Source organism: Salarias fasciatus, assembly GCF_902148845.1.
Source record: "Salarias fasciatus chromosome 7 unlocalized genomic scaffold, fSalaFa1.1 super_scaffold_4, whole genome shotgun sequence".
Taxonomy (NCBI): Eukaryota; Metazoa; Chordata; class Actinopteri; order Blenniiformes; family Blenniidae; genus Salarias; species Salarias fasciatus.
Genome location: NW_021941229.1, coordinates 23,396,446 through 23,411,486, shown reverse-complemented (window position 1 = coordinate 23,411,486; position 15,041 = coordinate 23,396,446). Strand labels below are relative to the sequence as shown.

General features: G+C 47.3%; 1 protein-coding gene across 1 annotated transcript; it reads right to left on the bottom strand.

Moving 5' to 3' along the window:
- Positions 1-1,372: 1,372 nt before the first annotated feature.
- LOC115382653 (nucleoporin NUP188 homolog) lies at positions 1,373-13,979 on the bottom strand. The gene is made up of 42 exons (XM_030084478.1): positions 13,954-13,979; positions 13,233-13,287; positions 13,070-13,143; positions 12,906-12,990; positions 12,513-12,593; positions 12,284-12,328; positions 11,943-12,035; positions 11,707-11,826; positions 11,360-11,571; positions 11,101-11,215; positions 10,683-10,883; positions 10,525-10,605; positions 10,347-10,439; positions 10,131-10,250; positions 9,920-10,046; positions 9,652-9,810; positions 9,385-9,511; positions 9,201-9,288; positions 9,023-9,099; positions 8,826-8,940; positions 8,623-8,743; positions 8,464-8,530; positions 8,090-8,215; positions 7,765-8,005; positions 7,469-7,675; positions 7,209-7,378; positions 7,058-7,127; positions 6,913-6,980; positions 6,629-6,824; positions 6,461-6,538; positions 6,286-6,371; positions 6,069-6,214; positions 5,805-5,983; positions 4,287-4,487; positions 4,107-4,199; positions 3,864-4,016; positions 3,138-3,350; positions 2,827-3,057; positions 2,493-2,624; positions 2,340-2,413; positions 2,108-2,237; positions 1,373-1,987 (listed from the first exon to the last, which is right to left on the bottom strand). The coding sequence occupies exons 1-42, from the start codon at positions 13,977-13,979 to the stop codon at positions 1,808-1,810; spliced, it is 5,256 nt and encodes a 1,751-aa protein (XP_029940338.1). The 3' UTR covers positions 1,373-1,807.
- Between the last annotated feature and the right edge of the window lie 1,062 nt (positions 13,980-15,041).

Genomic DNA, 15,041 nt, shown 5'->3' with positions numbered 1-15,041 from the left:
ACATTTTTTTTTCAATTTTCAATCATCGGTGGCCTTACCTCCAACATAAAATAAAAATTATCAAAATTTTTTTTTTTTTTTTCACTAATCGATGGTCTTACTTATTAGTTACTATAGCCTGACCTCCAAAATAAAGTGAAAATTATCAATGTTTTTTTTTTTTTTTTAATTTTCTCTCATGGATGGTCTTGCTATAGCCTGACCTCCAAAATAAAGTAAAAATGATCAAAAACAATTTTTTTTTTTATTTTCACTGATCGATGGTCTTACTTACTAATTACTATAGCCTGACCTCCAAAATAAAGTGAAATTTATCAATGTTTTTTCTTTTTTTTTCAATTTTCACTCATGGTTGGTCTCACTATAGCCTGACCTCCAAAATAAATTAAAAATGACCAATATCTGGTCTTACCTCCAAAATAAAGTGAAAATTACGAATATTTTTTTTCAATTTTCAATCATCGATGGTCTTACTTACTAGTTACTATAGTCTGACCTCCAAAATAAAGTGAAAATTGTCTGTTTTTTTAAAAAAATTTTTTTATTTTCACTCATGGATGGTCTTGCTATAGCCTTACCTTCAAAATAAATCACAAATTATCAATATTTTTTTTGTTTGTTTTCACTAATAGGTGGTCTTACTATAGCCTTACCTCCAAAATAAAGTACAATTTATCAATTTTTTTTTCCTAAATTTTCACTCATGGATGGGCTTACTGTAGCCTTACCTCCAAAATAAATCACAAATTATCAATATATTTTTTTTGGTCAGTTTTCACTAATAGGTGGTCTTACCTCCAAAATAAAGTGAAAATTATCCCCCCAATTTTTTTTTTTTTTTTTTTTTTTCCATTTTCACTCGCTACCTCCAAAATAAATGGAAATTTATCAGTGTTTTCTTTTTTTAAATTTTCACTCATGGATGGTCTTACTATAACCTTACCTCCAAAATAAAGCAAAAATTTTCAAAAACAATTTTTTTTTTTTTCACTCATGGATGGTCTTACTTACTACTTACCTATAGCCTGACCTCCAAAATAAATCACAAATTATCAATATATTTTTTGTGTGTTTTCACTAATAGGTGGTCTTACTATCGCTTTACCTCCAAAATAAGTTATAAATTATCAATACATATATATATATATATATATATATATATATATATATATATATATATATATATATATATATATATATATATATATATGTATATATACATATTTAATTTTCACTCATGGATGGTCTTCCTGTAGCCTTACCTCCAAAATAAAGTGAAAATTATCAAAAAAAATTTTTTTTTTCAATTTTCACTTTCCAAAAAGTGACTTTTCCCATTTCAAACAATGAACAGAGGAGAACTAACTGGTATAAAAGTCCCTTTATTAGCATATACACAGAGTTTAGTTTAGTAGAAATCTTGGCAGCCTTTTTCCAAACGTCGCACACGAAGAAGCACAAATGAGAAAACGGGATTAGTGAGAATGAAGCAAACTGGAGAAGAGTTGAACACGATGAACCTTTAAATGAATATTTAACTTTTAAAACGAGTGGAAGCGTCGGGCTTCTGGCCTATAAAACTAGACCTGTGACAGGAGGCGGACCGGTCGCCGGCCGACGCTTCGTAGCACCAAGATCGCGGAGAAACGGGTCGATTTGACGTCAGGCAGCAGCCGGTCGCCCCCGAGGGTCGACGCTCTGGTCGTGGTCGAACGGTTTTGGCAAAAATAATGTATTAAAATAGAAAAAAACGGAACCACGGCAGAATCCACACTGAGGCGCACCGGGGGGGTCAGAAGGGGCCGGACTATCTCTGCACCAGCCTGACGAAGGCCTGGACCAGCTGGATGAACGGCTCCTGGCCCTCCGGCGCCGCCTTGGAGCCCGGCGTGGCCGGCTTGGACTGGGAGGAGGGCAGCAGGCCGCCGGCCGGCGACGACGGCGAGCCGCGGCGGAAGTGGCGGGACAGGCTGGAGAGCAGGGTGCTCTGGGGGGGGGGAGGGGGAGGGGGAGGGGGGTTAGAATGAGCCACAGTATCACACAGTCTGATTGGTTTATTGAAGCGGCGGCAGCGGTGGCGGCGGCGGCAGCGGCGGCGGCGGCTCACCAGCTCCGAGCTGAGCTCCTGCTTCAGCCGCTGCTTGTCTCGGGGCAGGATGGCGGCGTCCTTCAGGCAGCGCACGGCCTGAGAGATGAGCACGTAGAAGCAGTTCTCCATGGTGAACATCAGCAGCGACCTGCAGGAGGACACACACACACACACACACACACACACCGCTTTACCCCCGCCTGCTGGGGCCTGAGCGCCAGGGAGGGGGCGGGGCTTCTGACGGACTCACTTCAGCGCCTGGATCTCCTCCGACGAGGCCAGAGAGGCGATGCTGAGGGAAGCCGGCTCCTTCTTCTTCTCCATCTGCAGAGCAGGAACAGAGAGGGAGGGGTGAGGGGGACGTCAGCTCCTCGCCGGGGCGGCGGCGGCGGCGGCGGCGTACCTCGCTCAGCATGCCCAGCGCCACGTTGATGGTGGCCAGCAGCGTCCCGAACGACGGCGCCACGTCGGGGTCGAAGGCCGGCGTGGTGAAGCTGAGCACGAAGAGCGTGCGGTACTCGGCCAGGTCCATACACTGAGAGAGAGAGAGAGAGAGAGAGAGAGAGAGAGACACACACACACACACACACACACAGGGAGATAGACGGCAGGCTTTAAAGAGCAAATGACGCCAAAAACAGACTCTGGGTAAGATTTTCTAATAAATACACACTACCTGTGTGTGTGTGTGTGTGTGTGTGTGTGTGTGTGTGCGTGTGTGTGTGTGTGTGTCTCACCTGGTCCAGGAGGATCTGGCAGCAGTCTGGGGTGAAGTGCTGCAGCGTGGCCAGGGTTTTGCTGAGGATCTTCAGGAGGCTGCACTGCACGGCCAGCAGGGCCTTCTGCTCCGCCTCCTCTCGCTCGCCTCCGCCCGCCCCGCCCGCCGCCGCCACCGCCGCCTCCTTGGTCTGCTGGGGCCGCTGCGTCCTGGCGAGCGGCCCGGGCGGCAGCGCCTCGCCGTTTTTAGCCTGGGACGAGACGCGGGTCAGACGCGGCTGCGGATCCGGGTCCGGGTCCGGACTGGAAGCGGAGGCGGGGGTTCTCTGACCTGCAGGTAGTGGTGCAGCATCTTCTTGCTGTGCAGCAGGTACGTGCACGTCTGGCACAGGTAGCACAGGTTGACCTGGACGTCCCGCAGCAGCTTGGGCAGGTGGAACTGCCACTCCTTGCAGAAGCTGGAGAGCTGCAGCAGGAAGCCCACCGTGTGGTCGGCCTCGTCCAGGCAGGACAGGCTCTGCACCGTGCGCACGGCGTTCAGACACTGAGCAGGAAGGGAAGGGGAACACAGAACACGGTGAGCGAGGCTCAGACATCACTCTCCACGCAGATGAGATGATCAAATTATGAAGGACAGTGAGAATTTTAACTGATGGAGAAATTTACCTAAAAAAAAAAAAAAAAAAAAACATTCGATAAAAGGTTCAGAAAACTGGACGACTATCGAGGCGGCATAAAAACACTCATTTTGCATTACTGTGTTAATTCAAAGTCCCGAAAGAAGTCTGGAGTACTGGAAGAAAGACGAACAAACAAAACATGTTTCCTAGAACAGATGCAGATACTGGAAAGGATTTCATGATTTAGCGTTTGTCACTCGGACTTGTTTTTAACAATAAATAACTGAGGAAGTCTCAAAACACTGCCCCCTGGTGGCCAGGAGAGGTAAACAATCACTGATTAAAGCTGGTGGATGACTGAATGACGCTTGAGAAGCAGATCTCTGATCGAACCCAAATAAATGTGAACACATCCTGACGTGTCAAAACAGCCCCACCTGCAGGATGCGCTCCTGATGGACTCCCACGAAGTCCAGGGCCTCGTTGACGAAGTTGTAGCGCAGCGTCTTGAGCAGACTCTCCATCAGGGACATGCAGAGGCGGTAGACTCCCGGCCAGCAGGCCGAGTCCTGGGCCTTCCGGGAGAAGCTCTGCGAGGCGTTCACAGTCGGACGGCGTCACATTCAGGCAGCTTCCTCTTTCTTGTTTGCTATAAATCACCATAAAGCGGCGTCTCTCACCTGTGACGCCCCGTTGGAAGAGACTTCGTACACGCTGAGCAGAGGCAGGCAGATGGTCTGGATGACTCCGGCTCCGGCGACCGCCGCAGCGCCCTGGCGAGGAAACCGAGACAGACGTCTGTGAAGCCCGGAGTGTAGAAATCCGTGTTTAAAAAGTGCTTCTGCGCTGCCGCCGTCTACCTGGGGCGTGCGGGCCAGCGTGAGCAGCAGGTGCAGCGCCGCCTCGGTGAAGTACAGGTTGTTTTTGGAGCGCAGGCTGAGCTCCATGGCGCTGAGCACCGACGGCAGGACGGGGACCTTCCTCATCACCAGCACCCAGTGCTCGCCGTCCTCGTCGGTGCGACACAGCTCCTTGGCCAGGTGGAGAGCCAGGACGCACACCTGCAGGGGTGGGGGAAGATGTTCTAAACTGGAAGAATTTACATTTCCTGAAGTAAATCCAAGTGTGAAAGCAGGTCTGAAAAACTTTAATGCAGAAGAAGTTCCAAAAAAAAAAAAAAAAGGTTGAATAAAGGTGGAAGTGTACACAGTTGAAACAAGCTGGAAAAAGTAGAGGAAAGGCTGAAAAAGCTCCAAAAAGTTTACAAAGATCGAAAAAGTTGAGAAATGCTGAAAAAAGTTTGAACAAGCTGAAATGCATTTTAAAAAGATGAAAAAAGTAGGTGATGGTTGAAAAAGCTGAAAAAAAGTTCGAAGAACCTGAAAAATGCTCAAAAAAGCTGAATAAAGTGGAGCAGGGTTGAAAAAGTTGAAAAAAAGCTAGTGATACTTGACAAAATTTCAAAAAGGCCGAAAAAAGTAGAAAAAAATTGAAAAAGTTGAAAAAAGTTTGGGGAAAAAAATATAAAAAAGTTTAATAAAGAGTTTAAAAAGTTGAAGTTGAACGGTTAAAATCAGTTCAGATTTGAAGGAGTTGAAGCGTTACAAAGTTGAAAAAAATCTCCATCACACGGGGAAAAAGTTGCACAAAACGTTGAACAGATATCAAAAAGCTAGAACATTACAGGAAAAGCTGCACATTTTGATATCTGAATGGCTGAAATTGGACAAAATCTGTAGGAAGAAAAGAGTACCAAAAAACAACAGAAGAAAAAAAAAGTCAGAAGAAGCAGAACTAGAAAATTTGCATTTCCTGATCAAACTACAAGTGTGGATGCTGAGCTGAAAATGCTAAACTGTAATGCAGAAGAAGCTCAAGAAGAAAAGTTGAAAAAAGTTGGATAATTTTGAAAAACCTGGAAATGTGAACAAAGAAAGAGGTTGAAAAATGTTAGAAAAGTTTGAAACAACCTGAAAAAAGTTTGAAAAGTTGAAAAAACTTGAATTTTTTTTTTTGAAAAAGTTCAAAAAAAGTTGAAGAAAAAGTTTGAAGTTGAATATTTTAAAAGTTGAATGGTTAAAATCAGTTGAAGGTTTACAAAGTTGAAAAAATCTCCATCCGATAAAATGGGGAAAAAAAAGTAAAACGAAAGTTAAATATTTTAAAAAGTTCAACAGATCTCAGAAAGCTAGAAGACAACAGGAATGTCCTCACAAGCTGCACGTTTTGATATCTGAATGGTTCAAATCGGAAAAAATTTGTAGGAGAAAGGTGCCAAAAAACGAAAAGAAGTCAGAAGCAGCAGAATTAGAAAGAGTTAGAATCGTGTGAATCGTGTGAGCGCCTCAGCATCGCGCCCCCCCTCGCTCCGTCCTCACCCCGTCTCTCTGGTCCTTCTGCGGCCCGCGGGGAGAGTCCGTCTCCATGCTGTCCTCGTCCTCCGCCGCGTCGCCCGCCTGGCTCATGTGGCGAGTGCTGTCGATGAGCGCCAGCGCCTCGTCCTTCACCGTCTCGCACACGGACAGCAGCAGCTGGGGCAGCTGGGAAATGTCTCCTCCTGGCAGAGAGAGAGAGAGAGAGAGAGAGAGACGCGTGAGTCGCCCGGACTCCGGCGGCGCCGCGGAGGGCGGAGCCTTCCTCACCGTTCAGTCCCTGGATCTGCAGCACGGAGATGAGGGCGGAGAAGACCTTGGCCTTGGTGCGCTCCATCAGCTGCTGGTCGGCCTGCAGGACGCTCTCCAGGATCAGGGACAGCGGGGACAGGATGTCCGGAGCCGCTGCAACCACGCTGAGGACGGACGGACGGAGAGAAGAGGTTGAAACAAGCTGAGCAACGCTTCGAAAGATGCTGATGCACACCTTCTCCACTGCTTGAGGAGGATGAGGAGCAGCGTGGCCATCATGGAGCCCAGACGGAGACAAGGCACAGAGGTAGGCGTCGTCAGCTGAGGGACAGAAAGCGTTCAGCAATAAATGTCAACTATTATCAATAAAAAGCTTTAAATGCGACAGTATTGACGATGCTGTGACTCACGGCGGCTTGAGTTCCGTCTAAAACGTCCATGAACAGCTTCAGCTTGGTGGAATCGTCCGTGAGCTGCATCACTTCAGACTGGAAACAAAGAAACGTCTGCATCAACGAGCCGTGTCGGATTGTCACTGAATTCCAGGCGATCGGCTTCCTGACAGGTCCGGGACGTACGTGGCCGGTGGCGAGAATCAGCAGCATGCGCCAAGCGGAGATCAGCATCTGGGTCTCGGCGAAGTAGCAGACGCCCTCCTCCTCCATGGCGGCCACGTGGCACACCAGCGCCTTGACGTACTGCGACCAGTACTCGTAGCGCCGCGCGTTGGAGAACTTCTGCAGGCCGTCCTTCAGGGACTGCTCCAGCGAGCCGCTGCGGATCACATCGGCCGGGTGAGACGGCGGCGGGCGGGCGAGCGAGCGAGCGGGCGGACGGGGCGAGACGTGAAGCCCGACTCTACCTGACGACGTAGTAGATCTCCAGGCCGATGATCTTCATGACGAAGGCGCACGTCTCCAGGACGCAGGGCTGGGGACGAACGGGCGGACAGGTCAGTGAGGCTGCCAACGTGAGGCCGAACTGCAAACCGAAGACCGTCGCAGCACCTCTGTGGTGTCCGACGGCGGCGTCAGGGTCCCGAACAGAGGCGTCGTCAGATTCTCCCAGAACCGCTCTCTGGAGGGGAAAACACCGCAAATCCAACCTTTCAGAACGTCGAACCTTTCCACAGGCTCGCCGTTCTGGATCGTTCTTTACTTGGCGCGGAGCACAGAGATGGCGCTGTCCCGGCGGTCCTGCCACAGCGCCAGGAGGAAGGCCAGGGCGGCGCGGTGCAGCAGGGGGGGGCACCAGTACTTCCCCTGCTGCTTGGAGTCGATCAGGTCCAGAACCACGTGCAGACAGCTCCACTCGCCCAGCAGGAACTCCTGCAGGTTAAAGAAAACAACATGGCGCTGATCCTCGCACTCCCAACGCCGCGCCGCTAAAAGGAAAAACCGACAGGATGTGCTTCACACCTTCGAGCCCTCGCTCCCGTCCTTCACCTCCAGGTTGAGGAAGAGCTCGATGAGGCCCGGCTGCGTTTCCACGGCGACGGTCAGAAACTCCAGGATCATGACCTTGATCCTCATGTCTTCGGTTTTGCTCTGCAGGCGGGTGAGGAAGGCGTCCCGGATGGCGGCGGCGTCGCTGCCGAGGCAGGCGTACACCGACATGGGAGCCACCTGAAAGCGGCGCCGGCGGAACACGGTCAGAGCTGCGAATCCCACGCCTCCACAGTCCGGCGCCAAACCGCCATCTGACAGAGCCCTACCGTGGCGAGCCTCTTCAGCAGCTGGATGGCGAGGCGCGGCAGCGCCGGGTCGTGCTTGTGGTAAATATATTTGGCCAGGACGGCGATGAGGTTGCTGCCGTGGCCGCCGTGCTGCGTCAGCGCCTGCTCCAGCGGCGACGCGGCGTCGGACGGCGGCTTCAGCCGGATGACGTTGTTGGTGACGGAGAAGGCCAGCTTGACCGTCTGGATGAGGATCTGCCCGGGACCTTCGGCGCCACAGCTGAAGGCACCGGAGGGGGGGGGAAACGCCGGCGTCAAGACAAACCAAAAGTCGGGAGCCGATCGATGCGATCAGACCGCTCACCTGCTGGGCTGCGCAGCCAGAACCACGTCGATGGTGTCGACGCCCACGCCCATGATGTTGACCACCGCCTGGCCGGCTTCCGTGTTCGCCAGGCTGTAGATGCACAGAGACTGCAGGGTGGGGGTGCTGCGCCAAGACAGGAGGAAGAAACCAATGGAAACATTATCAATACATATTAACAGATGATAATCAATCAAATATCAGAAAATGTTTTGTTTAATAAGATCATAACACAATGCAAAGATGAAGTACTGTGACGGTTTCAGCATGAATGGAAACAATCAAAGCATTCTCACACCACAATGCTCCCCGAGTATTGCAGCTGCTCTGCATGTATTCATCAGTTATTCATGAGTGCTCAGACTCATCCTCACCTGCCCTGGTCCTCCCCCTCTGGGCTCAGATTGAGGATGGCGTGAATCAGCTCCAAAATCAGACAACCTGCACAGAAAGGAAGGAGGCCTTTTGTGTTTGCAGTCATTCTTTCTTTCTTTCTTCCTCTAGAAGGAGAGAGAAAGAAGTCCTGAACTTACCGATCCTCTCCCGGACTCCGTAGGTGTTGTAGCGCCACTTGTGATACGTGGGAAGCATCTCCTTCAGCACCAGCAGCACGCAGGGGATCAGGCCTTTGTTCTGGGTGCTGCCAAGCTGACCCTGAGTGACAGTGAAATATCGAAGTTACCCGTTACAGCAGCGGTTTACCCAGGGACCCGGTCCAGCTGGGAGCCGGCGTTACCTTGACCAGGGTGGTGAGGAGGCGCAGGAAGGCGATGGTCACGGCGTACTCGCCCCTGGGCTGCTCGATCTGCACCAGCAGGTTGCCGTAATTACCCGCCTTCATTCCCTCGGCACTGGGAAAACAAAACAGGATTTATTAGTCAACAGCTGAGAAAAAAAGAGCGTTCTGATTGTCAGACACGGAATATTTTTCACCTGACACACTGAGCCATGTTGGTCAGAGGGTTGGAGGCGAACGGGAGGAAACCAGTGTGGTGCAAACTGGACCAGACCTGAGGGGAAGAAAGACAGATGAGATGTAAATGTATGAATAATGTCGAAAACCAACTTCATTCTCTACGTTTAAGACAAAGGAAGTGAACCGCAGACGAACCTTCCCCGGCATCCTGGCCGCCAGCACCGACAAGCAGTTGACACAGGAGGCGATCACGTCCACGGGAGGGTTGATGACTGAAGTTAACCTGAGCAAGACAGAAAGAGAAATCCGGCTATATCATCAAATTCCAACAGGAAACAACAGATGCAGTTGTCTTTTTGTCCCAGGGAGGCTGCCGTACCTCTGCAGCAGCATGTATATGCGTGAGGTGAGCGGCAGCAGGCAGTCGGAAACCGTCCAGTCTGTGCTGATGATCTTGTGGACGAGGTCGAGGATGGGCTTCACCCGGGCGCAGTGAGCGAGAACGTCTGTCAGGAGGACATCGTGAAATAACATCCATGTTTCTGCAGCGGCTGCTCTGTATCCAGCAGCAAATAGCTCTACTGAGAAATAACTGTGTGTTTATCGAGTTATATATGAGCACAGAGAAAGATTTCCAGATGTGCACCTGCAGTGGAGACCACGTGCAGCAGCATCTCCACCTCACAGGTGAAGAGCGTCCAGGAGCTGTAGGAGTAGTCCCACCGCACCACGTAGGTCTGCTCGCCCCCGATCATCACCTGGCCCAGGACGCCCTGCGGCATCCACAGGTTGGTCTGCCCCGTGCCTGAAGAGAGAGAATCAAACGATCGATTCAGGAATCACTCTGAAAAACATGCATCCACGCTTCAAAATGCGTCTGACATGTGAACCACGGTGAACTTTCTTCAACTAACCGAGGGGGTAGAGGAGTTTCTGAGTCTGTCTCCTCCAGAGCGTCTCGTCGTCCTTGGATATAACGTCGTTGGGTTTGTGTTTGTAAACTTGTGTGTAGAAGGACATCTTATCCAGAAAGTTGTAAACCTGTCGAAGAGAAGTTAAAATGTCTTTACATCAGGAAAGATGAATAGAGGAGCATCGGTGAGTTTGCGTTTGCGTGACGTTCACCTTTTTGACGGTGGATTTGTTGGACAGCAGTGCCGTCAGCAGCTGCAGCAGAGGCCCGATCTGATGGGGAAACATCCCCACTGCGCTGTCCAGGATCATCCCCAGCCCCATGTTTGGCTTCTGCATTTAAAAATGTCAAACGAGACAATTTATCAGCTGGTTGTCCAAAATCTGTTCTATCCAGATTCAAATCCTGATCTGGATCGACTTCCGCACCATTTCCCAAAAGACTTCAGCCAAACTGGGGGCGGAGAGGACTTCACAGGCAGCGTCGATCAGGTGCGAGCACTGCGTGGCCACGCCGTCCGTCTGGAACAGGCAAGACAACAAGGCATGTTCAATACTTAGGCTCGAACTGAGCGATCGGGATATCGGGTGTGAAAAAGCTGCGTACCTGCAGGCTCTCCTCTTCAAAAGAAGTGATCACGAACGACAGGAGGCCATACACGCACATTTTTGCTGTGCTTGCTGTACACTGGAAGGACAGAGTTCAGACATTTTATGAAATTAAACAACCTGAAGCGCAACACGAAACAGTGGGTGTTGACCTACGTTATTTCCTGAGGCTCCGAGGCCTTTCAGCATGGTGGACAGGTACTGGAAGACCCCCAGCTGCAGGGCCGTGTTCCCGATGCGCCTGACCACCGGATTGGTCTCGTCCGGCCTCAGGGTGTGTCTCAGCAGGACCCAGGCCAGCAGCACCGGCCCGTGATGAGGAATGTCCCCGAAGGTCAGCAGCAGCTGGTCCATCTCCTGGAACAGGCACAACAAGCACAACGCATTACAACTGAAAACCTCGGCCCTCCACCTGCTTTTCAAATATCCCCCTGAAAACAAGCAGCTCACTCTTGAAATAAGATTCAAATCTAAGTTTTACTTCATTCTTCAGCTCTGAAAAGCCTTTAGAACTCACTGATCCTCAGAGCTGCAGTATGTTTACCACCAGAAGTAAACTTGACTTGAGACAAACCTTAATGACGTCTGCAGCGCAGGAGAACTGGTGCTGCTCTGTACAATCCTCCAGAGCGCACTTGTGCAGGAAGTCGATGTCCATTCCTTCCACCAGAATGAGGGAGCTCAAGTATCTGGAAGCGACAGGGACAGAAACGACATATATAAAACTGAAAAACTGTAAATTCAGAGGTAAACTCTCAATAGCCTCAATTTAATCATGAATCGAACCAACTGAATTTAAACATAACAACTGTCAAATCAACTGGTGCACCGACCCGATCCGGTCAACCAGCGCGTCCATGCTCTTGTCCACCAGGTGTCTGTTGGTCTGCCGCAGCCCGAAGCCTTGCTCTTTGAACATCTTGGTGAAGCTGAGGAGGTCGGACGGGCTCATCTCGAAGTAGGCGTAATACAGAAAGATGATCTCCAGCAGCAGGGACTGTTCTCTCAGGCACTGCAGGAACCAGCGCGACACCTGCCGCTCCGTCTGGGAATACAAGCAAACACACCAATCAACTATATTCAGACAGAAACAAAAGCTCTTGATAGCATCGGGCTAGTAATAAATATGCAACATAGGAACTTTATAAACTTTTTTTTTTTCCTAAGAAGTTAAAATCACCATGAGGTTTCCGTGGGTTTCCCATGTTGGTGCTTCTGCCTTGAAGAGACTCTCAAACTGTGCCTGATAGCAGCTCACAAGGTCTTTCTCCAGCTTAGTGACACTATTACTGTACTCAGCCTGAGCAGAAAACACACACACACACACACACAGTTACATTGCAGAAACAGAAACAAATCAAACTACATTTTATACATTTAAAAGCTATTATTTGGTTGAATAAAAGTGATTCTTACACTGTAGGGATGACGCTCATCCTGAAAGTAAGTCAGCAGGAGGAGGACACATCTGAGTAGGCACATGCGCTCCTCATAGTAATAATCCGCTATCTGTAAAGACAAATAAAGAAGTCAAACTTAACATAAAAAAGTCAATGCTTGGTGAACACTTAGCTGAATATTTTAGCAGTAAAGTGACTACATGTGAAGAGATGCGTACATCCAGAGTCGTATTACTGATATTTTGAATGTACATGGTGACATTTAAGCAGTTTTGTGCATCCAGATGTGTTTGTGTGGTTAAAAATTGAAGGTTTGTATATGCTGACATGCAACTATCTCAAAATCTCAGCACTGACCTTCAGCAGCAGTGCCAGACTTTGCCTCTCATCCTTGAGAACAACCTGCAATATTTAAAAAAAAGGCTCTGTAATACTTGGATATTATAGACATTTCAACTCACAGCAACAGACCCAAAAGGAATGTCGCATAAAAATAAAAGTTTGTTGGAAACATTTTCAATGCTTACACAAGATGGAAGGCAGGGATTTCAACAAATGTGTAGAAAATATATGAGGCAACAGGCACCTTGAGTGAATCACGGGTTCCCCTGTAGTCCTCCTGTAGGTAGCACTGTAAAATCTGCACACTCTGCTGCTCGTCGAGATTCTGTAACAACATTAAAAGGCGATTGAATAAAACTGATGTGATTTTATGAACACTGTCAATTCACTCTGAAATGCACTGAAACACATGCATCACAGAAAGGTATATTTACATTATGAAAAGTTATTCAAACTTTCATAAAAAATACAAACACACAGACATATATACAACAAGACAAACCTGCCGTTCTTTACTGAATTTCGTGTGTATAAGTTTTGGTTTTGTTCTTACTTGACTGAAGTCAGGAAAACATAAACAAACAGTTCATACATTTTCCATCAAGTGAAACCAGAAAAAGAATTATTGGCATCTTACTAGAAGTTTACTGATCCTCAAACCAAATTCCTTCAAAGGTTGAGCAACATCTTTGTTGTCTTTCACTTTGGCAGCAGATGACGAGCTAAAACAGACAATAATGACAGTTACCTTAAAATTCATCAACGATAGTGACACTAAAATAAAGCAGACAGTAACAGTACCTGGGCGGCTTGTAGTAACTGAGTCCTTGATGCAGTCTGTCCCAATGTCTGTCCAGCTCTGCTTCTATCTGAACCTATCACACATTAGTTGAAAGAGAAATTCTGTGTTAAATTAACGCATGAACATTTGCGTTTCATGACTACCAATGTCAAACAGACATACCGGCTCCCTCAGTGCAGACCTCCCGAGCAGTATAGTCCATAATTCTCGACAGCTCCTAAAACAACAGACATTTCATTGGAAAACCTGATGATCAATAAGTGGAATTTAGAATTGATGTATTTGAAGTAACTAAAATCGGTGAGCAGCCTTCAAATGCAGGCTTGAAAAGTACAGTTTATTAAATGGGGTTTAACCCATAACATCCACGCGGTCCTTGCCCAACTTTGAGAAAAGTGCATTAGAAATATCAACAGCGTGTGACACATCAGCTGGCTTGCTTTATTGACAGGCGGAGCGTGACAGCAGGCAACATTTCAAAAAGTCCGCTCTTCTGATTTGATCAGCTTTTCCGAGCCGTTATCGGGGTCCGGTTGACCCGGGACGACTCATGAACCTAACTAAAAACCACCTTCTCTAATAACTATAAGATAAAACACAGCAATATGTCGGTACTTTCCGGCGATGCCGTCCTTTTGTTGACATGCGGCTGACACACCGCGCTGCTCACGAGCCATTCAAATCATAGCTGGAAGCACATGCTAAGCTAACTTAGCGTGCTGCTAACAGCTCAAAATAGATATTACGAAATCTGAACGTAATTGTTAACCGGACTTTTTGAGGAATCGCGCTCGGGATAAATCCTCTCCCGCTGCCAAACACTTTTTAAATAGTTGTTTAATAACTCCAGACAATAAAATAAAGTTTGTTGCTATGCTCCTACCTGACGCTCAGCTCCGATTCCGCCATCTTCACTCCTGCCACCTGATTGGCTGTTGATCCATGTCGTCACTGGTTACGTAGGCACGTTTTCTACGTTGGCAAATTGCTCTTCTTCATGAGACAGACAACATGCCAATGTCTACTGTACTGCCATCTAGTGGACGTTACAGCTCTAAACCTCATTTCACACATACAGTACATACAGATGTCAAAGTAATATGTTCCCAAACAACAGTGCATTTAAAAACAGAGACGGGGAGAGAGAGAGAGAGAGAGAGAGAGACAGAGAGAGAGAGAGAGAGAGAGAGAGAGAGAGAGAGAGAGAGAGAGAGAGAGAGAGAGAGAGAGAGAGAGAGCAGTGAAACAATAATTCTATTGGAACAATACTGATTTCAGTAGTACAGAAATCGCTGTATTCCTCCCAAAGGAAAATTTCTTCCAGTGTTGTCCCATGCACAGAAAAAAAAAGAACAGAATGTCAAAATATCAAATAAGAATGAATAGATTTTAAAAATAATTAGATTCTTATGAAAAAATTAAATTGCTAAATAAATATATAATTAGATAAGGGCTTGACAGTGAAAACAATGTTATTTACAAGGAGAAGTTAAAGAAGAAGGGATAAACTCCTGCGGTGTTCTGCTGTGCACTGCGGTGGGATTAATCTTTGATTATTATTATTATTATTATTATTATTATTATTATTATTATTATTATTATTATTATTATTATTATTTTTTTTTTTTTTTTAGGGACATTTAAGGTCACTGTGCACAATCAACATGTTACAATACATGTTAAAAACACGTCCAATTTTTTTTAAAAAAAGATTACAAAAAATCTGAGATTTGCAGCAGACAGTCAATGGTTGTATAAGACGAATATGCGTGTTTGAAACAATAAAACGCTGTAGTAACGAAAAGATTTTTTTATTATCATTGTTGTTAGTAGTAGTGCTGATACTGGTATTGATTGTATGTTTGCTGTTCTTCAGAAAAAGTAGCATTGTAAACTCTCTGATTTTGGTGTCACATAATCATAGTGAAATATTATAGCAACACCCAAACAGAATCTCTCGAACATTTTTTT